The sequence below is a fragment of the Pelodiscus sinensis genome, chromosome 10 (genome assembly GCF_049634645.1).
Source record: "Pelodiscus sinensis isolate JC-2024 chromosome 10, ASM4963464v1, whole genome shotgun sequence".
Taxonomy (NCBI): domain Eukaryota; kingdom Metazoa; phylum Chordata; order Testudines; family Trionychidae; genus Pelodiscus; species Pelodiscus sinensis.
The window spans coordinates 3,055,990-3,077,574 of record NC_134720.1 but is presented as its reverse complement, the minus strand read 5'-3'; the positions used below and the strand labels follow the sequence as shown (position 1 = coordinate 3,077,574).

Sequence of the window (21,585 nt, the reverse complement as noted above, 5' to 3'; positions counted from 1 at the left end):
GCTCCGTAGCCGGTCTGGGCCTGATTCATTCCGTCGATGCCCCACGCAGGTGGAGGATGGGGCCCCACTTCCCGGGGGGGCGCTGTACAGGCCCTGGGAGCTCCTTGCGGCTTCGACCCAGGCAGGGGGCCGGGGAGCCTGGCCCGTTTCCAAGCCTGGGTTCCTGCCAGGGAGGCGGTGAGTTCCCTCTCACTCTAGGATGTGTGGGGTTGGCCCTGCCTTGGGCGGGGGGCCGGACTTGCTGACTCCTGAGGCCTCTGGGATTCTGTGTCAATCAGGAGCGGCGCCATGGAATTACACCCGAGCAGACCCTGTGTAGCCGTCCCATGCTGCACGCGTGGCCCCTAACGGGCCGCCCCCCGGCTGGCGGAGGGACCCTGGCGGTGCCCGTCTCTGCCGCCTGAGGCTCGCTTTACAGGGGTAGCGCCTGCCCTGGTGCTGGACGTGGGCCGGCGGGCTCAGGTCTGCCCCAAACGTGGACCAGCCACGGCCTAGGCCAGCGGGCTCCACCCTTTGTGTGCACGAGATCACTTTTGGATGTAAGTGCAATGTGAGATCTACCTCAAACCCGAACACCCTGGCCCCGCCTCCTTTGTGCCCCTTCTCTGAGGCCCCGCCCCTGCTCACTCCATAATCCCTCCCTCCCTCCCTTTCACCAGGCAGGGGCAGAGGGTTGGGTCTTGGGCTAAGGGCTTTGGAGTGCGGGAGGGGCTCTGGGCTAGGCCCTGGGGATGCCGGAGGGGGTTCTTGGTGCATGGTCAGGGAGTGTGATTGGATGCGGGGTGCTCGGGGCTAGGGCAGGGGCTTGGGGTGCAGGAGGGGTCCATGACTGGGGTAGCTTTTTGGGATGTGGGCTCCAGCTGGGCCCTGCTAATCTCAGGGGGTTCCTGGGGAGTGGGGCTAAGGCAGGCCCCTGCCCTGGCCCTGCACCGCACCCAAAAGCAGCCAGCCATCTCCACCCCAGGTCCTGTTGCGCCCCCTCTCCGCTCTGTGGAGATAGGATGCAGAGTGGGAGGGGCACCCTGGCATCAGCGTCCCGCCTCCCCCACCCCTGCCCTGCCCAGCGAGCAGGAGGCCCGAGGGACTCTACATCAGAGGGCAGGAGATGAGCAGGTGAAGTGGGGGCCCTCGACAGCCCCTTGGCCAAACCAGTGAGGATCCCGTCAGGCTCCGAGCTCTACCAGTCGGTCCCCGTCGACGGGCTGGTGCCCCCTGGCCCAGGCCGATGCTTTGGGTGTTCCTGTGCGTGGCTTAGCCTGGGAAGCCAGCTCCTAGCACTGCGATGCCCTCCGGTGGCAGATCTCCTTCACGGGGGAGGAGGCTTGTGAACGGGGGGGGGGGCGGGTCTCCCACGGCCCAGTGAGCCCCCAAATCACTGGGCTAAACCGTCCCAGGGAGCTCTGGCTGGTTGGGGGAGCTCACGCGTGGGCCCGATCCAGTAGCCACGCTCAGGGCGCACCGCCCGGATTCTGCCCCCTGCACGACTCGTAGGGGCAAACGCTATCTCCTCACGGGGGGCAGGGATGCAGAGGCAGCCGGGCACGAGGCAGAAACTTTGGGGGCGGACCGGAGAACACTGGATTCAGAGGGAGTTTTGTGGGACCCACAACCAGGATTTAGGCTCCTAAATTCCTCTGTGAGCGGCGGCCGCAATGGTGCGCGCTGCCCCGCAGCTCGCTAAGGGCCCGCGAGGGCCGGGCAGACATTGGGTAGTTTCTTTGAACCGGTTTGACTCCGGAGCGCCTGGCGTACTGGCCTGGGAGCTGGCCGGCACTGGGGCTGCCGTGAGGCGAGCGCAAGGTTCGTTTCTCGCATCCAGCGGCTCCCTCGGGCACGGAGCCTGCGGGCGGCTGCACCGAAGGCAGGAGGCCCAGACGTGGGCCCCCAAACACGTGGGCCTATGTATGACACTGCCCCTGCAAGCGCGGGGATTGGAACCCGGATGCGCAGCCCCACCCCCCGGTTTCCCCGGCCAGGCGCTCGGCCCGAGCCCCGGTTTACGGCTCATGTTTCTGGCTGGGAGCCAGCGGCAGGCTAGCGCTAGATCCAGGAGCGAGCCAGGACGCACTCCAGCTCCCGGCCTGTGCAAGAGGGCGCCGGGCCGTCTGCAGCGCCAGGACCCAGCCCCGGACCCGAGCGAGCAAAAAACAGCAGCAAACACCTCGCTGGGCGAATCCCTTTATAGCGGCGCATCCGTCACCCCTGGGGAGTCCACGCTCCCGGGCCAAAGGCAGCGAGGCGGCGCCGAGGCCGAGCGGGCAGGGGTCACCCAGCAGATCGCCTGCGCCCGAGAGACACGTCCAGCCCTCCGTGCCCAAAGCACTTTGCGGCCCAGCAGCGGGCACCGTGAGCGGGGGCAGGGAGAGGCGTTGAAACCACAGGAGCTCGGGAGCCTCTGGCGCATCGTCCGGGCACACGCCAGCCAGCACGCCGGCGCCCAGGGCTCGCAGGAGACGCACCGGCTGGTGGAACGGAGGCATCTCCCTGCTGTTCTCCGGCCGTGGCTGAGACGCGCAGGGGCAGCCACGGTGGGGAGTCGGCAGTCAGAGGACTCCGGCAGCGCCTGGCGGGCGGGGAGGGGGCGTGGAAAGGCCTCGCGTGGCCTGGCCGAGGAGAGCGGTGCTAGCAGCACGGCACGGCCGGGGATCCGAGGCCTGGAGAAACTCGGGCCCAGGGAGACACTGGGGGCGTGGTGCCGCCACCCTGGGACCCACCAAGCCATATGTGGTGCCCAGGCTCCCTGCACCAGGCCCGGGGAGGCAAGCGGTGGGGAATGTGCCCTGCAGGGCTGCCCTCCAGCTAGCGGGCTGGCTCCAGCCAGTCAACGGGAGCACAAGCGAGCGGCTCCTCTGCCCATGGGATTTAGGAGCCTCAGGGCGTCGGGGAGTCCCACGCTCGGGGAGTCCGTGGCAGAGCCAGGAGCAGGCGGTGGGGTTCCTGTCTCCGCCCGGCAGCCCGTTTCTCACGCCCACGGCAGTTCTGCTGCTAACTCGGCCAGCGCCTCAGGCCCAGAGCCCTGGGAGAGGGGCAGGCTGAGCGGGGTGGGCATTGGCACACGCCCCCGTCTGCGTCCCTGCAGAGAGCGAAACAAGAGACACTCTGTGCCCCCGCCCAGGGCACCAGGCAGGCAGCTCTCCCTGGCCCTGCTCCCGGCTCCGACACTCCCTGCCAGGCGGTAGCCTCAGTAGTAGGCCCCCAGCAGGGCGGCCGCGCTCCGCAGCAGCTCCTTGTGGTTCCCGTAGAGCGGAATCCTCCCGTCCACCAGCTGCCACCGGATGCAGGTCTCTGGCTCGCCGGCCTGCAGGCCCTGGGAGGGGAGATCCGCGGGGCCCCGTCACCCTGGCACCGAGGGCTCTCGGCGCTGCTCCCCCGTGCCGGTCCCTCCCCCGCCTCGCCCGTTTCTCTGCCCTCCCCCCCCGACCCATCTCTCCCAGGCTGCTTCTCCACCCTGTCCAGGCTGGGACCCCTGGGCGTGAGACCACAAAGCAGCGGGCAGGGCTTCTGGGCACCGCGCCACCCTGCCGAGAACCAGGCCAGCCCCGGGCTCTGCGCTCCAGCCCAGCCCCGCCGGTGTCGGCACGAGGCTCTTCCGCGCGGGTCCTGCCCGCCCTGGGCGTGGCTGTTCCGCAGGGGCCGAGGGCTCGGGGGGGCGGTGGGGAGGCTCAGGGGGACAAGGGGCACGGGGGGGGGGAGGGCTGGGGGCACGTGGCCTTTACCAAGTTCAGCCGCTTCAGCTGCGGGTCGTTCTTGTCGTCGAAGTGCAGGCTGACGGCCACCGTCTCCACCCAGGCGTTGTCCGTGTTCCTGGGGTCGTCCATGTAGCCTCTGTGCACCTGAGGGCGGAAGGGTCCTCTGGGGTCTGGGTGTGTTAGCAGGAGGCTGGGGGCATGGCCAGGGCCGGATTAAGGGCGCGGCTAGCCGGGCAGCTGCCCAGGGCGCTAACCTATGGCAGGCGCCTGCTTGAAGTGGTAAGGGGCGCCGTGCGCCCGGGGGCGGGGCTGCACATGCGCCACATGCCCGCTGCCCGGGGCGCAGGTATGGCTCGATCCAGCACTGGGTGTGGCAATGAGGGTCCGGGGGGGCCGTGGCGCCCCCCCTTTTAGCCAGCTGTCAGGGCGAGCGGGCGGGGGAGGGTGGAGAGAAGTGAGCACGCGGCAGGGGCGTGGGGGGAGTTCCAGTGTAGGGTAAACTGAGGCAGTCCAGGATATTTTGCTAAAACCGACAACTCAGATCCAAATTATTAGGCCAGCCTGGGCAGCGCACAGACAGCAGTCACCGTGACCCTGGTTCCCCTGGCAACTACACTCCAAAGGGGCCTCACTCTGACGAGGCCTGGCTGGTACCAGCCAGGCTGTGCGGGTCTCTCGCTGTCTCCTGTGATTTCAGATTAATGAGCTTGGATCCCAAGGACTGTGCCAACACAAGGATGGAGTCACCTCGCAGTAGACATCACAATTTCAGCTCTCAAGCTTACAGGGGACGTCCGGCCTGTTTCTGTTGGCTCATTTAGCTTGTTAGGAATAACTACCTGTATTAGTGATCACATTTCATTGGCAATGGGCAGAGATATGGGTAACTTTTGTAGTCATTGGCTTATGTGCATATCTCACGTCCACTGCTAGACCTATCAAATCACTGCTCCGTCCTTCTGCTACCTATAGCATCTAATGTATGTTTTGGTTAAGGTAGTGCTCACAGACTCATAGGCTGTGTCTACACTGGCCCCTTCTTCGGAATAGCCATGCTAATTTAGAACTTTGCAATAGGGAAATGTGCGGGGGATTTAAATATCCCCCGCGGGATTTAAATAAACATGGCCGCCGCTTTTTTTCCGGCTTGGGGAAAAGCCGGAAAAGAGCGTCCAGACTGGCGCGATCCTCCGGAATAAAGCCCTTTTCCAGAGGATGTCTTATTCCTACTTTCAAGTAGGTGACACTGGCGCCAGTCTGGACGCTCTTTTCCGGCTTTTCCCCAAGCCGGAAAAAAAGCGGCGGCCATGTTTATTTAAATCCCGCGGGGGATATTTAAATCCCCCGCGCATTTCCCTGTTCCAAAGTTCTAAATTAGCATGGCTATTCCGAAGAAGGGGCCAGTGTAGACGTAGCCATAGACTTTAAGGTCAGAAGGGACCATTATGATCATCTAGTCTGACCCCTGCACAGTGCAGGCCACAGAATCTCACCCACCCCTCCTAGAATAATCCTCTCATCTATGTCTCAGATATTGAAGCCTTCAAATACTTTGAAGACCCCAAGATGCAGAGAATCCTCCAGCTGTGATCTGTGCCCCATGCTACAGAGGAAGGCGAAAAACCTCCAGGGCCTCTGCCAATCTACCCTGGAGGAAAATTCCTTCCCGACCCCAAATATGGCGATCAGCTGAACCCTGAGCACATGGGCAAGACTCATCAGCCAGACACCCAGAAAGTTCTCTATAGTAACTCCTATCATCCCTCCATTGACCTATTTCCCACTGATAATGAATGGTCAATTAGTTACCAAGATCCTGTTATCTCATCAAACCATCCCCTTCATAAACCCATCGGCTACGTCTACACTGGCCCCTTTTCCGGAAGGGGCATGTTAATTTCAGCTATCGTAATAGGGAAATCCGCGGGGGATTTAAATATCCCCCGCGGCATTTAAATAAAAATGTCCGCCGCTTTTTTCCGGCTTTTAGAAAAGCCGGAAAAGAGCGTCTACACTGGCCCCGATCCTCCGGAAAAAGCGCCCTTTTCTGGAGGATCTTATTCCTACTTCAAAGTTTATATGGCTATAAAACCTTTTACTATTGGTTTTAATTCCCTTTGCAAGGTCCAACTCTACCTGACTTTTAGCCTCTCTCACTTTATCCCTACATGCTCTAACCTCAATAAGGTAGCTTTCTTTACTGATCCCTCCCATCTTCCACTCCTTATATGCTTTCTGCATTTTCTTAATCACCTCTCTGAGAAGCTTGCTCATCCAGCTTGGTCTAACACACCTGCCTATAATTTTTTCCCCTTTTCTAGGGATACAGGCTTCTGACAGCTTCTGCAACTTTAACTTAAAATAATTCCAGGCCTCCTCCACTTTAAGATCCATAATTTCTCTAGTCCCAATCAACTTCCCTAACTAATTTCCTTAATTTACTAAAGTTAGCCCTTTTGAAATCAAAAACCCTAGTCTCAGATTTATTTTTGTTTATCCTTCCATTTAATTTAAACTGAATTAGCTCATGATCACTCGAGCCAAGGTTGTCTCCTACAACCATTTCATCTATGAGGTCCTCGCTACTCACCAAAACCAAATCTAAAATAGCATCCCCCCTTGTTGGTTCAGCAACACTTGATGAAGGAATTCATCAGCTATCACATCTAGGAAAATCTGAGCCCTATTATTATTACTAGCACTTGTTCTCCAGTCTATATCTGGAAAGTTGAAATCTCCCATGATTACACAGTTTCCATGAGTATTTACTTCATTAAAAACATTAAAGAGGTCTCTATCCATAGCCAAATTGGATCCTGGTGGTCTATAACACACCCCAAGCACTATCCCAGGGGAGGATCTGATAGTTTTCTTCCCCAATGTGATTTTTGCCCAAACGGACTCTGTCTTCTCCATTCCATCACTTTTTATTTCTTTACAATCTACCTCATCTTTGATATACAATGCGACTCCACCAGCTTTACCCTTATTTCTGTCTTTCCTAAACAGCACATACCCTTCAATACCTGTACTCCAGTCATGCCTAGTATTCCACCATGTTTCTGTTATTCCTATAATATCTGGTTTCACTTCCTGGACCAATAGCTCTAGTTCCTCCTTTTTGTTACCTAGGCTCCTCGCATTGGTGTACAAACATCTTAATTTTTGCTGTTTGGCCTCATTCACATTCTTTACCCAATTTGGCACAGACGTTATACCTCCAATATGACCTATGCTCACCAGGCTAACCCCCGATGGGTACTCCACCAGTTGTGTGAACCAGTAAATCCTCTGCTTGTTTTCACCTGCACCCAGTGGCTACGTCTACACTGGCATGATTTTCCGAAAATGCTTTTAACTGAAAAGTTTTCCGTTAAAAGCATTTTTGGAAAAGCACGTCTAGATTGGCAGGATGCTTTTCCACAAAAGCACTTTTTGTGGAAAAGCGTCCGTGGCCAATCTAGACACGGTTTTCCGCAAAAAAGCCCCGATCGCCATTTTCGCCATCGGGGCTTTTTTGTGGAAAACAAATCTGAGCTGTCTACACTGGCCCTTTTACGCAAAAGTCTTTCGGAAAAAGACTTTTGCCCAAACGGGAGCAGCATAGTATTTCTGGAAAAGCACTGATTTCTTACATGAGATCGTCAGTGCTTTTCCAGAAATTCAAGCGGCCAGTGTAGACAGCTGGCAAGTTTTTCCGCAAAATCAGATGATTTTGTGGAAAAACTTGCCAGTCTAGACACAGCCCCTGTGTCCGGGATTATTCCCTACATCCGAGTGACATGGTGGGGGCTGTGGGAATGTCCCTCAGCCACATACAACATCCCAGCCCTGGGCTGCCCCAAGGGAGCTCTGCTTAGCCCCAGCAAGGCCCATGCCCCGGCTGTGCCTGGCGGGTGCAGGGCCTGGTCCTTCCCTCCATCCTCACTTCCCCGCTCTATGCTGCCGGGGGAGGGGGGCATGTGCGACATGTCCCGCTCCCCGGGCCCGGTGGCCACCCGCCTTACCTCAGTGCCGTGGGCCAGCAGGGTCTGGAACTGCGGCCACAGCTCCCTCCTCAGCACCCGCCTCAGCTTCCCCGGCAGCGACTCGCCTGGCTCCAGGCACCCCTGCACAGAGCCTGGCGTCACCCGCAGCAGCCTGGCCACCGCGCCCGGGGAGGGCCCCCAGCCCTGGAAAGGGCTCGACCCCCCACCCTGCCCCAGCCTCTCCCTGACCTAACGCGCTGGGCGAGCTGGGTCGACGTCACTTCGCTTCCCCCGCCGCTGCCTGTGAGTGTAGGGAACCGGACCCTGCTGCAGGCGCCAGCCCCCCGCTATTTCCCCGGGCCACCCAGGGGCTTGGCTGCTGGCTGGTCCCTCACCCCTCCTGCTCACAGCGTTTAGGGGGGATGTGCCCACTCATGTCCGCACTGCACGTCGCCCCTCCGCAAGCAGGAGTCCCCTACTATGCCATGGCCCAGACTGAGGGATATTCAGGGAGGCCTGGGCACTGCGTGAGGGGACACAGAAATGTCGGGTACATGGGGACAGGGTGTTGCACAGAGCTCAATTCACCTCTGGAACTCACTGCCACAGGAGATTCCAAGGCAAGGGTTCAACTAGGGTTGGACTCTCCTAAGAACTGGCTGTGACCCGAGCAAGGAGGCCAGTGGTGAGGCCTATTGATCGCCCGCTGGGCCGAGGCAATGCCACTCAGAGTATCACATAGCTCCACAAGGTGCCATGGCCCAATGGAGAACGGGGGCTGTTCTGGCAGGATTACGCGGCCCCCAGGCCTGGGGCGTAAGAGGCACTGACTCCTGGCTGGGGGCAGATTCGAACTCCCTCCTGCAGAGTCCCATGGGCCCGTCTGTTTCACGTTTCGGCAGCGTGTTGCCGGTAACACCTCTCTGCCTTGAACGAGCTGCCGACGCTCCCTGAGCCCGTCCCCCGGCCTCTGGCCACTCACCCCTGGCAGAGCCCAGAGATCCGACGAGGGAAACTTGACCACCAAGACTTCCAGCGTTTTCTTTAGGCTTTTCCTATAAATGGAGCCATCCATATTCCTTCTCCAGCTACAAAAGAGAAAGGCGTCACGCTGCCCTCGGCGCAAAAGATGGACTTTGCTTAAGGCCCCGGGCTTTCCCACAGGAGATCACATGCTCCCAGCCTTTACAGGCCGCTTTCCCAGGCTGTCCCCACCGTTTGCAGGGTCACAGAGGAAAGGGCGGCCCCTGTGTCTGACCACGGGCCCCACGGACGCGGCTCCCCCTTGCTCTGCCCCACACGGCCTTGGGCTACTGGAGGGGGACTGAAGACCGGGAATCGGTTCAGCAGACAGGAAGTAGCGTCCCTGGCTCCCCCAGTAGGGGGCGTGGCTGTAGTCAGCAGCTGCCCCCTGCTGGTAGAGCCGTGCCCCGCCTGGCTGCACTCACCGGGTGACGACAGGGTGCAGCGCGTGGTTCGGCCCAAAGCAGCGCAGGTGCCCTCGGCCTCGTAAGCCCGTCCGGCCCATGGGGTTCCTAGCACAGAGCGCCAGTGGTTACCAGCATGGGGAACTCAACGGCCAGCCTCATGCAGGGCTGGGGGCTGCCGCACCCACTGGAAGCTGCAGGCTGGCCACAGTCCCGGCCCGCTGGCGCTTTTGGGAGCTCTGGGGGGCTCCCAGAGCCGAGGCGGGGTAATTGCAGCGGGAACGGCAGCGCCAGGCCGGCAAAGGTCCAAGCCCAGGAGGGATTGGGGGGAATGTGGCCACCAGAGAACGGGCCAGGCCTCTTGCTTCCTGGTCACCCTCATCTGGTTCCCAGGAGCCACCGGCAGCCACTCCGGGGGGCCAAGTGCCTGGCGTTGGGTGGGTTTGGGGCGAGCGGTGCTATGGTCCGCGGGACCGGCCACCCTCGTGCACATGGCCCGGCCCCGGAGAGACGTTTGCAGGGCCACCGCGGGACCCGCTCGGACACGTTCCGGACCCTGCCCTTCCCCCTTGCCAGCGAGGGGCAGGGGCCTGCTGAGCCCGCTCCCCGAACGTGGGCCCCCAAACACGGCATGGCCCTGCCGCTCCCCCAATGCAGCAACGTCCCCAGGCGGCTGGCGAGCCACCCACCGGAGGGAGAGCCCGTGGCGGAGCCCCAGCCAGCCTCGCCTGCATCGACAGCGCCAGGCCAGCTGGGCAGAGCGTGGAGGGTCCCCGGTGCTGTGCCCGGGGCTCTCAGACCCGCCCCCTCACCGAGCTCTGGTGGGTACCTGCCAACGCCAACCCGGGGCGCCCAGAGCCCGGCTGGCCAAGGAGGGTGCACGGGTCACCGCACACCCCAGGAAAGGGGGGGCCGTTTCCCGCAGACACACCGTCCCGGGGAGGAGCTCTGAGCCCCCCTCTGCCCTCACACCGCTGGGTGGGTGGAAAAGTGTGCGTGTGGGGGGGGGGGGTCAGGCAGGGCCGCTGCTGCGTCTCCGGCTGTGTCAGGAGCCCCAAGCCCGGGGGCCGGCGGGGCGGGGATCCCCCGATCTCTCTTGCGCTTGCTCAGCCCTGCTCAGGGCGGATGGAGACTAGGACCACAGCACAACCGGGATCTCGGGGCAGGGCCAGGCCTGGGTAACGCAGCCAGTGCCCGGGCAGCCGAGCCAGCCGGTGTGAGGGGCCCCGCCCGGCGCACTCACAGCGGCAGCTGGTTCTGGACGGCGTAGGGGCCGTGGAAGCTCTGCCGGTCGATCAGCCCGTCCACGGCATTGTAGTCGATGTTGGAAAGCGCCTCCAGGGAGCTGGGAGAGAGAGCAGACCCCCTTGAGCACGCAGGGCGCCGGGCACAGGCAGGGACCGCGGGGAGGGGAGCACGCGGCTGGGAGGGAGCCGAGGGCTGAGGCAACGGGGAGGGGCCGGGGCCCCACTCACTCTCCGAGGGGGTCGCACGCTGCTGCCTCCGTCCCGTGGGCCGTGTAGAAGGGGGGGTCGTAGATCTGGAACTCCACCTGCAGGGCACACGCACGGCCTCACTCCCCGCCCGCCGCCGGGCACGGCCTCCGCCCCCCGAGCGAGCCCCGGCGGGGTGCACAGACCGGCCGCCTGCAGGGCCCAGCCCCGGGGGAGCAGGCGCAGGGGACCGACGCGAGGCTGGGCCCTCGGGGGAGAGGTTTCAGCGAGGGCCGGCTCCCGGCGCCGGAACCGCGGGATCGCTGCCACCCGCCCCCCTGCCCCTCCCACCCGCGCCAGAGCCCCGAGAGTCAGCCTCCCCGGGGCAGCCCTGGCGCAGCAGCGCTAAGGCCCTGCCAGCCCACCGCCCTCCGGGGAATGGCCCCAAAGCCGCCGTTTCTCCACAAGGGGGGCGCGTCCGACTCCCTGCTGGAGGGACCCTCCCCTGTTCCAGCTGGAAGCCCCCTCCGAGCACACAGAGGAGCTGGGGTGACAGCAGCAGGGTTCCTGCTTGGGGGTCCCTGAGCCCCGGCTCGGAAACCCTCCAGGCTAAACCTGCCGCTGACATCCTGGCCTAGGCACACCGAGTGAGCTCTACCCACTAGGCCTGCCTGCCCCCAGGCACCGGCCCTCTCCTCCTACCTCCCAGGGCACCTTCTCGTCCGGCACCGGGAAGCGGCGGGCGGAGGAGCTGGGATAGAGGAGGTTGCGGGCGCTCACGTGGTACCAGGCCGGCTTCCCCTCGGGCTTCTCCTGCGAGCCCAGCTCCTTCGGCTCCCGGGCTGGGCTGGGGACTAGGAGACAAACACGAGGAGCCAGGCCCCCCGAGCACACAGAGGAGCTGGGCTGACAGCAGCAGAGTTCCTGCTTGGGGGTCACTGCTGGGGCCCGCAGGCCTGGAGAGGGGCCCCAGCCCGGGAGGGACCTATGGGGCAGGTGGGGGAGGGACCATGGCCAATATGGTGCCAGGGGGATGGGGCAGAGGAGCCGCCCGTGCGGCACAGTGGCCTGGTGCACGCTCAGCCCGCGCTGGGTCCGGGGAAGCTGGAGGCAGCGTCCCGGCCCAGGCACCACGCCCCCGCCGGTCCACTGGGAACAACCCTTCCTCCCCAGCCAGGGACACCCAGAGGCCTGTGCGCCTGCCTCCAGCGGGCCCCGGGCCCCGTCCGGCCCTCGGCTGGCGGGAACCCGGCGCAGCGAGGGGAGAATGGGGCCCCAGCCGCCGGCACCGCTCTTACCCACGGTGGGCGCATCCTCCTCGGAGCCGAGCCCGCTCCCCCGCAGGGCGCGCACGATCCAGGCCAGCGTCCGGGTGGCCTGGGACATCTGTGCAGAGCAGCACAGACCCTCAGGGAGCAGCCCGGCTCGGGCGCGGGGGGTGGGGAAGAGGAGCCCGGCGCCAGCAGGGGCCCCCCCCACCTTCCCGGGCGAAGGGGCGGCGGAGCCGGGGCGCGGGGTGGGAGGGGATGGCTGTCCCCACAGGAGCTCGGACGAGAGGTTTTGGCTCCCCGGCCTCTGGCCCACTCCACCCTGCTCCCCTCCCCAGATCCTGACTGAGCCGCTGCCCGGGCCCCAGCCAGTCCCCCCTCCCAAGCCACAGCACCCGACGCAGCCCCCAGCCCCCCCCAAAACGCCGCAGGAGCCCCCCGGGCGCGCCCTCCGCTTCACCTGCTCCTCCAGGCCAGCCAACCGCTGCTCCACCAGCCCCGTCCGCTCCCCCCGGTCCAAATCCAGCAGCTCCGCCACCGCCTCCACCCTGCGAGCGGCCAGAGGGGAGAGGGCCCATGGGGAGCGAGGCACGGAGCCGGCCTGGCTAGCCCCAGCGCTGCCCACCGACGGCCCGCGCCTCGCCCTGCCTGCCAGCTCCCCCGCCGGGCTGAGCCCCCGGCTTTCCCAGAAGGGGCCCCGAAGCGAGGCAGGACACAGGCGCTCTGCCCCCAGGCGCGTGCCCGTTGTGGCGCGTGTTCGGACCGGGCCAGGGCTTGGGCACCCCGCAGTGCCTGGCTGGGCAAACGGCCCGGCCGGCCGGCCCCACGGGCTCTCTGGGACGACGGGGGGACGTGCTGGGTCCGGGCGAGCCGCTGCTCCAACCGAGCCGCCTGTGGGATGCGGCTGATCCAGACCCCGGGGGGGCTTGGGAGAAGATGGGGAACCGGCAGGCGAGCCAGGCCGGGGCTCCCGCTGCAAGGGGCCGGTCTGGCTCGGGGAGGTCCTGAGGGACCAACCTTTGCCGTGTTTATTCCTGGCCCTGGCCTGCAGGGCGGGACCCCTGGCACTGCCCCCCCCCCGGTCCTTACCAGAGGAACCGGGGCCAGAGGCCAGTACCTGTGAGCAACGTCTCGGACCTTCTGCTCCAGGCTGTGCTTCTCCTGGCGCTGCCGGTGCTGCAGGTAGCCCTCCTTCATGCACAGCTCCCAGGACAGCAGGGCCGCCTCCTCGTTCTTCTCCAGCTTCTCCTCTGCCGGGAGAGGGACGCGCCGGGCATGGGCGGAGAGACCCCCCGTCTCTGGGGCCCGGCCCTGCCCCTCCCGCCCGGGGGCCGAGGCCCTGCGGCTCCCCCAGGCCGGCCTGGGGAGCGTCACTGCCCCCCGCAGATGCCGGGAGGCGCTTACTGAGCTGCTGGTGCCGCGTGGCCGGTCGCCGGAGCAGGACCCGCCTGACCACGAGCTGCAGGTGGCTGAGGAGGATGAAGGGCGGGGGGGCGGCGGGCCGGCCGTGGTACTCCTCAATCAGGTGGTGCCGCTGGAACTTCCAGATCTGGTCGGTGTGCTCCTGCACCTGCTGGAAGGTGTAGCTGGGGAGGGCAGGGGGCGAGGGCTGAGCGAGGGCGCCAGCAGGCACAGCCCCGGGCGAGACATCCCCGCAGCAGCCAGCCGGCTCGCCAGCACCCCTCCTCAGGCCCCGGCTAGGGCAGCGCACCGGTGTCTGAGCCAGCTGCCCGGGAGCTAGCCTGCCTGCCAGCTGAGCAGCAGGGCCCCCCAGACCAGCTCCCTGGGGCCCCCCAAACCACAGCCCCGGCAGGTCGGGGCACCCGGAGCCCCTCAGTCCATCCCGGGCACGTCAGAGCAGCTGGGAACCCCCCAGCTCCAGCACCGGGCAGCCCCCAGTTACACCAGCATCCTGCCCCCCCCAGCCCGGTCCCCTCCCCCACAGCTCCAGCACCGGGCAGCCCCCAGTTACACCAGCATCCTGCCCCCCCCAGCCCGGTCCCCTCCCCCACAGCTCCAGCACCGGGCAGCCCCCAGTTACACCAGCATCCTGCCCCCCCCAGCCCGGTCCCCTCCCCCACAGCTCCAGCACCGGGCAGCCCCCAGTTACACTAGCATCCTGCCCCCCCCAGCCCGGTCCCCTCCCCCACAGCTCCAGCACCGGGCAGCCCCCAGTTACACCAGCATCCTGCCCCCCCAGCCCGGTCCCCCTGCCCCACAGCTCCAGCACCGGGCAGTCCCCAGTTACACCAGCATCCTGCCCCCCCAGCCCGGTCCCCCTGCCCCACAGCTCCAGCACCGGGCAGCCCCCAGTTACACTAGCATCCTGCCCCCCCCAGCCCGGTCCCCTCCCCCACAGCTCCAGCACCGGGCAGCCCCCAGTTACACTAGCATCCTGCCCCCCCAGCCCGGTCCCCTCCCCCACAGCTCCAGCACCGGGCAGCCCCCAGTTACACCAGCATCCTGCCCCCCCAGCCCGGTCCCCCTGCCCCACAGCTCCAGCACCGGGCAGCCCCCAGTTACACCAGCATCCTGCCCCCCCCAGCCCGGTCCCCTCCCCCACAGCTCCAGCACCGGGCAGCCCCCAGTTACACCAGCATCCTGCCCCCCCAACCCGGTCCCCCTGCCCCACAGCTCCAGCACCGGGCAGCCCCCAGTTACACCAGCATCCTGCCCCCCCAGCCCGGTCCCCCTGCCCCACAGCTCCAGCACCGGGCAGCCCCCAGTTACACCAGCATCCTGCCCCCCCCAGCCCGGTCCCCTCCCACACTGCTCCAGCACCAGGCAGCCCTCAGTTACACCAGCATCCTGCCCCCCAGCCCGGTCCCCTCCCCCACAGCTCCAGCACCGGGCAGCCCCCAGTTACACCAGCATCCTGCCCCCCCAGCCCGGTCCCCCTGCCCCACAGCTCCAGCACCGGGCAGCCCCCAGTTACACCAGCATCCTGCCCCCCCAGCCCGGTCCCCTCCCCCACAGCTCCAGCACCGGGCAGCCCCCAGTTACACCAGCATCCTGCCCCCCCCAGCCCGGTCCCCTCCCCCACAGCTCCAGCACCGGGCAGCCCCCAGTTACACCAGCATCCTGCCCCCCCCAGCCCGGTCCCCTCCCCCACAGCTCCAGCACCGGGCAGTCCCCAGTTACACCAGCATCCTGCCCCCCCAGCCCGGTCCCCTCCCCCACAGCTCCAGCACCGGGCAGCCCCCAGTTACACTAGCATCCTGCCCCCCCCAGCCCGGTCCCCCTGCCCCACAGCTCCAGCACCGGGCAGTCCCCAGTTACACCAGCATCCTGCCCCCCCAGCCCGGTCCCCCTGCCCCACAGCTCTAGCACCGGGCAGCCCCCAGTTACACCAGCATCCTGCCCCCCCCAGCCCGGTCCCCCTCCCCCACAGCTCCAGCACCGGGCAGCCCCCAGTTACACCAGCATCCTGCCCCCCCCAGCCCGGTCCCCTCCCCCACAGCTCCAGCACCGGGCAGCCCCCAGTTACACTAGCATCCTGCCCCCCCCAGCCCGGTCCCCTCCCCCACAGCTCCAGCACCGGGCAGCCCCCAGTTACACCAGCATCCTGCCCCCCCAGCCCGGTCCCCTCCCACACTGCTCCAGCACCAGGCAGCCCTCAGTTACACCAGCATCCTGCCCCCCCCAGCCCGGTCCCCTCCCCCACAGCTCCAGCACCGGGCAGCCCCCAGTTACACCAGCATCCTGCCCCCCCCAGCCCGGTCCCCTCCCCCACAGCTCCAGCACCGGGCAGCCCCCAGTTACACCAGCATCCTGCCCCCCCAGCCCGGTCCCCTCCCCCACAGCTCCAGCACCGGGCAGCCCCCAGTTACACCAGCATCCTGCCCCCCCCAGCCCGGTCCCCTGCCCCACAGCTCCAGCACCGGGCAGCCCCCCGTTACACCAGCATCCTGCCCCCCCAACCCGGTCCCCCTCCCCCACAGCTCCAGCACTGGGCAGCCCCCAGTTACACCAGCATCCTGCCCCCCCCAGCCCGGTCCCCTGCCCCACAGCTCCAGCACCGGGCAGCCCCCCGTTACACCAGCATCCTGCCCCCCCAACCCGGTCCCCCTGCCCCACAGCTCCAGCACCGGGCAGCCCCCAGTTACACCAGCATCCTGCCCCCCCAGCCCGGTCCCCCTGCCCCACAGCTCCAGCACCGGGCAGCCCCCAGTTACACCAGCATCCTGCCCCCCCAGCCCGGTCCCCCTGCCCCACAGCTCCAGCACCGGGCAGCCAGCCCCCAGTTACACTAGCATCCTGCCCCCCAGCCCGGTCCCCCTGCCCCACAGCTCCAGCACCGGGCAGCCAGCCCCCAGTTACACCAGCATCCTGCCCCCCCAGCCCGGTCCCCCTGCCCCACAGCTCCAGCACCGGGCAGCCCCCAGTTACACCAGCATCCTGCCCCCTCAGCCTGGTCCCCTCCCCCGGTGCGGGCGGGGCAGGGCCCGCCTCACTTGAACATGGCGATGAGGAGGTTGAGGAGCAGGATGTTGGTGAAGAGCAGGTAGAGGCAGAGCATGATGACTGTCAGCCACTCGGGGAAGGCGGGCCGCTTGTCCTGGCTGCTCTCCGGGCACTTGGGCTTGTAGGGGTCGCTGCCGTTGGGGCTGCACTGCTCCAGGTTGAAGTTCACCCCTGCGAGAGGAGAGAGCCGAGCGCTGCCGCGGCGCCGTTACGTGCCGCTGTCGGCCGGCTCCGCGTGGACGCAGCCGCTCAGCCCCCCTGCCTGCAGGCCGGAGGCCTTCCCCCGGGACCCCCGATCCTGCGCTGCAATTCGCCTCTACGTGGGGAGCCCCGGCCCCCAGCCTCCGAACGGCACCCCCCCCCCGCGTCAGGCTCGCCCTCGTTTAACCCCGCGTCCCAGGCCGCAGCGTTGGTTTCTGCCATCTGGCTGTGGGCGAGGGTTAATCCCTCAGAGCGCCTCGCGGGCAGGAGTATTGCCACGGAAACCAGAGATGCTCATGTGACCGGGGATTACTGAATGGCGCCCCCCCCTCCTCGCGCCGAGCAGGACCGCAGGGTACCGGGGTTATGGGTGTGATGCTCCACCGGCGCCAGTGAGCCTAGCCCCACTGACACCCACGGGGGCCTGGCCTGCGGACGCGGCTGGGGTTGCCTTGCATTGGGCAGGCGGCCAGGAGAGGATGCCTGGCCCGCTGTGCTTCACGTCTGCACCATCCTCCACACGGCGAGAGATCCAGGAAGGGGCCCCGGCCTTCAGTGGCCCTGGTCTGAGCCAGGGCGCGTGCGGTAAAGCAGGAAGGCGAGTGGCAAACCAGGCCTTGCACCCCTCCCGAGTCTCTGCTCCGTCCTTGCTCGCTCTGCCTCTCATGTGGCGTTTCGGTTGCATCCTTTCACCCCGGGAGCTGAGCTGTGTGGCGGCGCCAGACCAGCCAGCAGCGTGAGCCCAGCGCGGGGCTGTGTCCGTGCCGTAACCCGCAACCTCACACCCGCGAGAAACGCTGGACGCCGTACCGTCAATGTAGGTAGGGATCTGCCCAAAAATGGTCAGGTAGGAGTGATAGACGACGCCCCGGAAGAGCCAGTCCACCCGCTCCTCGTTATGGATCAGGATGGCTTGCTTGGCTACGCCGAAGGACACAACCCAGACGGCCAAGAGGAAGAGGAAGAAGAAGACGTCCTTCATCTGCAAAGCCCCGGGACAGAGGAGCAGTGAAAAGGTTCCACTCCTCCTCGGTTATTGCCTCTCCCAGAAGGCACACACGCACGGATCCTGTTCCTGGATCTGTACGCCGGCCCCACGGGGGACACGCCGACTGCTGGGGGAGCCCGTCGCTCTTACCATTCTCTTCACTATGATGATCTTGGGCCCCAGCGTTTTACTGACTGTGAAAATGTGCATCAGCCGCAAGCAGAAAATAATGAACGCCAGCGACAGTACGATCCGCCCTGGATACAAAGTGGATGGGATCCATCTGACGCAGACAGGGGAAAGCAGACACACCCAGGTATCTTAGCCCATCTTACTGCTCTTTTTAAACATAGAAACATTCACAACCTGCTTTCCTGGGGAACAAATGAATCTACCCCTCGAGGCCTGCCTGAGCGAGGGAGGCCGCACAAAACCCGACCCACGGAATGACAAAGAACAGAACTGCTCACGACAGTCCATGTTTCGATGGAAAGTTTCATCCACATTTGGAATGTAGAGATTACACGCAAAAAAATCCAAACACCATTTTTTTTTTGGCAAATTCCTCTCTGGTTTTCCAGCAAAGAGGAGACTACGGGGAGAGAGGACAGAGGTCTATAAAATCATAACTGGTGTGGAGATAGTGAATAAGGAAAAGTTATGGACTTATTCCCACAATATAAGAATGAGGGGTGACCCAATGAAATGAATAGGCAGCAGATTTCAAACAAACAAAAGGAAGTTTTTCTTCACTCAGCGCACAGTCAACCTGTGGAACTCCTTGCCACAGGATGTGGTGAAGACTAGGACTTTAAACAGGGTTCAAAAAAAGAGCTAGATATATTCATGGAGGTTGGATCCATCAATGGCTATTGGCCAGGATGGGTAGGAATGGTGTCCCCAGCCTCTGTTTGTCTGGAGGTGCGTGACAGGGGAGGTATCACGTGAGGACTCCCTGTTGTGTCCCCTCCCGCTGGGGCACCTGGCGTTGGCCACTGTGAGCAGACAGGATACTGGGCCGTTCTTACGTTCTAAGAGCCGTTTGAGCCCGTCCCTCCGCATCCCTCGGACTCACCGGCAGACCAGCCCGGCTATAAAGATCAAGATGGCGCACACGTCCAGCTTGTTCCAGAAATCACTGAAGTACAAGGAAGCCATTTTCAGCAGCCCGAGGCCATCGGGGTCATAGAACAGCTGCAGGGAAAAGAGGGGCTCGGGGTTATGCCAATGAACGGCGGTTTAGGCCAGTCCACCAAACATGAAGGTGGGTGGCTCCATCCAGGCGTGGCAGGTAGGGTTGCCAGATACTCTCTGGGGCAGAGGGAGAGCTATTTTTTTACCGGACAGGGGCAACCCTGCTGGCTGGGGGGGATTCCCTGGTGCGTGATGGCCAGGCCGAGACAGGCCCTGGGGCTGTGAAGCCCAAGTGCAGGGCACAGGAGAGCGGGTGGGGGAGTACGGCGTCACCGCTTCGCCGGCGTAGGCAGTGGCGTGGGTGTGGGCTGACAGGCAGCAGGGCCAAACCCGCAACGGCTGCGGCCTGTCGGTGCCGCCAGCCGCCACCGCTGGCTGGAAGATACACCCCACCGAGCCTGCCTTACACCACCGCCGCCCCCCCCAGCGGAGCCCCCCGTACCTGGCGGGTCTCCTCGCACACCAGGGAGAAGAGCCAGAAGTAGATGACGTACTCCCGCCAGGACGGCGTGGCCTGGAAGTCGGTCATCAGGACGTAGGCGAAGAGCCAGAGGAAGCTGAAGTAGGAGAGGATGTTCAGGTGGAAGATGACCACGGGGGCCGTGAAGAAGGCCCGGGTGCGGGCCAGGCAGCTCATGGGCCGCAGCCTCTTCTCCCTGCGCGGGGGAAGGAAGCAGGAAGGAGCAGGCGACTGAGGGGAGACGGGTGCAGCCGGGCAGGGCCCGCGGGCGACACGCTGGGCAGACGGCACGGCGAGGGAACCCTGCCACCCGCCCAGGTTTGACTGGCTGGGGCTGCTCTCACCAGACCGGGGCCTTTGCCCACCCAGCGCGCTGCCCGGGGAAGCGTGTGGCTGGCGAAGGACAGAGCCTGGCTCTGGGTGAGTGTCCTAGCTGCCCTGGGGCTTGCTGGCACCCACAGGCCTGTGCTGGTCGCGTCCGAGGACCCTGGCTGCAGGACAGGGACGCTGCAGCGCTCAGAGCAACGCGGCCCGGGCCAATTCTCCCAGGGTGGGTGGCCGTAACCCAGCCAGGCCGCTGGGGGGGGCGCGGCCGTTCAGATTGGGGTGGGGGCAGCTTTCCCCAGGATCCCAAAGGCTCCTCCGGCACCTGAGAGCTCTAGTGTTCTGGCCGGTAATTGAGCAGTGAGCCAGCGGGAGCCCTGCATCTCTTCCCGTGGACACAACTCAGCTCTAACGCGATCGCGTTCTGACATCCCGTGGCAAGCCACTTCCGGGGCCCGGTGAGGTCTAATCGTTCATTGGATGTGTCCACTTGGTTCCTAACTCAATGGGGAGAGCCCCCGTCGGATCTCCCGGGCTCCAGCGCAGCTCTGGGAGGGGAGCGGGGCAGATACACCCGGGGCCAGGGTAAGAACATCAGAACGGCCACACTGGGTCAGACCAAAGGCCCAGCCAGTGTCCTGTCCTGCCAATGCCAGGTGCCCCGGGGGAATGCACAGAACAGGCAATCTCAGAAGCTACGTCTACACTACAAGCCTCTTCTGAGAGAAGAAATGCAAATGGAGTGCTCATTTGCATATGTCGTGCTCTCATTTGCATTTCCTCCTCGGCTCCCTTTTGCGCAAGAGCCATTCTTCCTCAAAAAGTATCGGATCTCTGCCCCCGGGGAATAATAGCTAGTGCGGGACCTATTCCCTGTGAATGTCTCAAGTTCTTTATTGAATCCTGTTACGGTCTTGGTCCTCAACGCATCCTGTGGCAAGGAGTTCCACAGGTTGATTGTGAGGAAATATTTTCATTCGTTTCACATTTGCTGCCTATTACTTTCATTGAGTGATTCCTGGTTCTTGCGTTGTTGGAAGGAATAAATAACACTTTCATGCAACTTTTCCACACCAGTCATGACTTCATAGACCTCTGTCATCTCTCCCCCTTAATCATCTCTTTTCCAGACTGAACAGTCCCAGGCTTGTCAATCCCTCCTCAGATGGAATGGACTGGGGTCATGGCTCCTAATCAGATACTTTGCCACTCCCCGGTGTTGGGGGCGCTCGGGTGGCTGTGCCCATGGAGTGGGGCTCAGAGCTCCGGCAGAGCAGGGCACAGAGGAGGGAAGGGGGGAGGGCAAGCCAGGGCAGCTCCTGTCCCCCCAGGGCAGAGCTATTTACACCACAGGGGAGAGGCAGAGGCTGAGGGAAGCAAAGATTCAGAAGGTACGTGCTGCAGGCCGGCTCCCGGCAGCCCCGCGCCAGCCCTGGCGGTACCTGAAGGTGAGGAAGCCGGTGCAGACGAGGGGGAAGAACGCCACGCACAGGATCACCCTCCAGAGCCCGTTGTCCACACACAGCTTCCCCCACCACACTCTGGTCAGAAAGGCCTGGGCGTGGGAGAGGCAGGGAGGGAGTCAGGCTCCGACGGAGCTGTGTGGGGAACGGGCACAGGGCGCCCCCGGCCTGACAGGGCTAAGCCTGAGCAGCCGCACGGGCCCCCTGTGCCCAGCAGCGGGCCCCTCCTCGAAGCAGTCTGGGCCCCACTCCTGCCTCCGCCCAGCCCGGAAACGCACCTGGACGCCTCCGTGGGACACAAAGTGCATGTTCTTGGCCTCCAGCGCCAGCTGCAAGCAGGTGCTCTTGCCCCAGGCCTCGGAGACGCGGACCAGCAGCTTCTGGGCTCGCTCCTCGTCCTTGCGGTGGCACTCCGTGAAGACGCCTGGCAGGGCGGAGAGCAGAGCCCCGCGTGGGCTGGGCCGGCGCCGAGAGAGACAGGCGCGCCGGGGGATGGGGCCGGGGCAGCGCCATTCGGCCCTGACCCACGCTTCGGGTGCAGGGCCCTCTCTGGGGGCCGGGCCCGCCAATGCCTGGCCCGCCGGCCTCCGAGCCTGAGGCCCAGCCGCTCTGTCGCACTGCAGCCTCCGCTCCCCGGTACCACACGCTCCCAGCAGGGCTGAGACAACTGGCCTGAGCCCCACACGCAAGCCCAGCGCCCCGCCCC

General features: G+C 64.5%; 1 protein-coding gene across 13 annotated transcripts in view; it reads right to left on the bottom strand.

Annotated features, from left to right (window-relative positions):
• Positions 1–2,165: 2,165 nt before the first annotated feature.
• Positions 2,166–21,585, bottom strand: part of TRPM2 (transient receptor potential cation channel subfamily M member 2) — a 50,597-nt gene continuing 31,177 nt past the window's right edge. For 3 of the 13 annotated variants that reach the window (XM_075937312.1, XM_075937311.1, XM_075937315.1), the window contains 19 exons: positions 21,158–21,303; positions 20,859–20,971; positions 19,075–19,288; positions 18,514–18,632; positions 17,589–17,721; positions 17,261–17,432; positions 16,240–16,420; positions 13,190–13,371; positions 12,903–13,035; positions 12,246–12,333; positions 11,816–11,903; positions 11,220–11,371; positions 10,560–10,636; positions 10,328–10,429; positions 9,106–9,192; positions 8,640–8,745; positions 7,697–7,798; positions 3,717–3,833; positions 2,166–3,307 (listed from right to left, as the gene is read on the bottom strand). In XM_075937312.1, coding sequence (XP_075793427.1) covers positions 3,182–3,307; positions 3,717–3,833; positions 7,697–7,798; positions 8,640–8,745; positions 9,106–9,192; positions 10,328–10,429; positions 10,560–10,636; positions 11,220–11,371; positions 11,816–11,903; positions 12,246–12,333; positions 12,903–13,035; positions 13,190–13,371; positions 16,240–16,420; positions 17,261–17,432; positions 17,589–17,721; positions 18,514–18,632; positions 19,075–19,288; positions 20,859–20,971; positions 21,158–21,303 — 2,438 coding nt within the window. In that variant the 3' untranslated portion in view covers positions 2,166–3,181. Of the gene's footprint in view, positions 3,308–3,716; positions 3,834–7,696; positions 7,799–8,639; positions 8,746–9,105; positions 9,193–10,327; positions 10,430–10,559; positions 10,637–11,219; positions 11,372–11,815; positions 11,904–12,245; positions 12,334–12,902; positions 13,036–13,189; positions 13,372–16,239; positions 16,421–17,260; positions 17,433–17,588; positions 17,722–18,513; positions 18,633–19,074; positions 19,289–20,858; positions 20,972–21,157; positions 21,304–21,585 lie in introns of those variants that run through there. The other 10 variants (XM_075937313.1, XM_075937317.1, XM_075937314.1 and 7 more) reach the window with 10 other exon arrangements.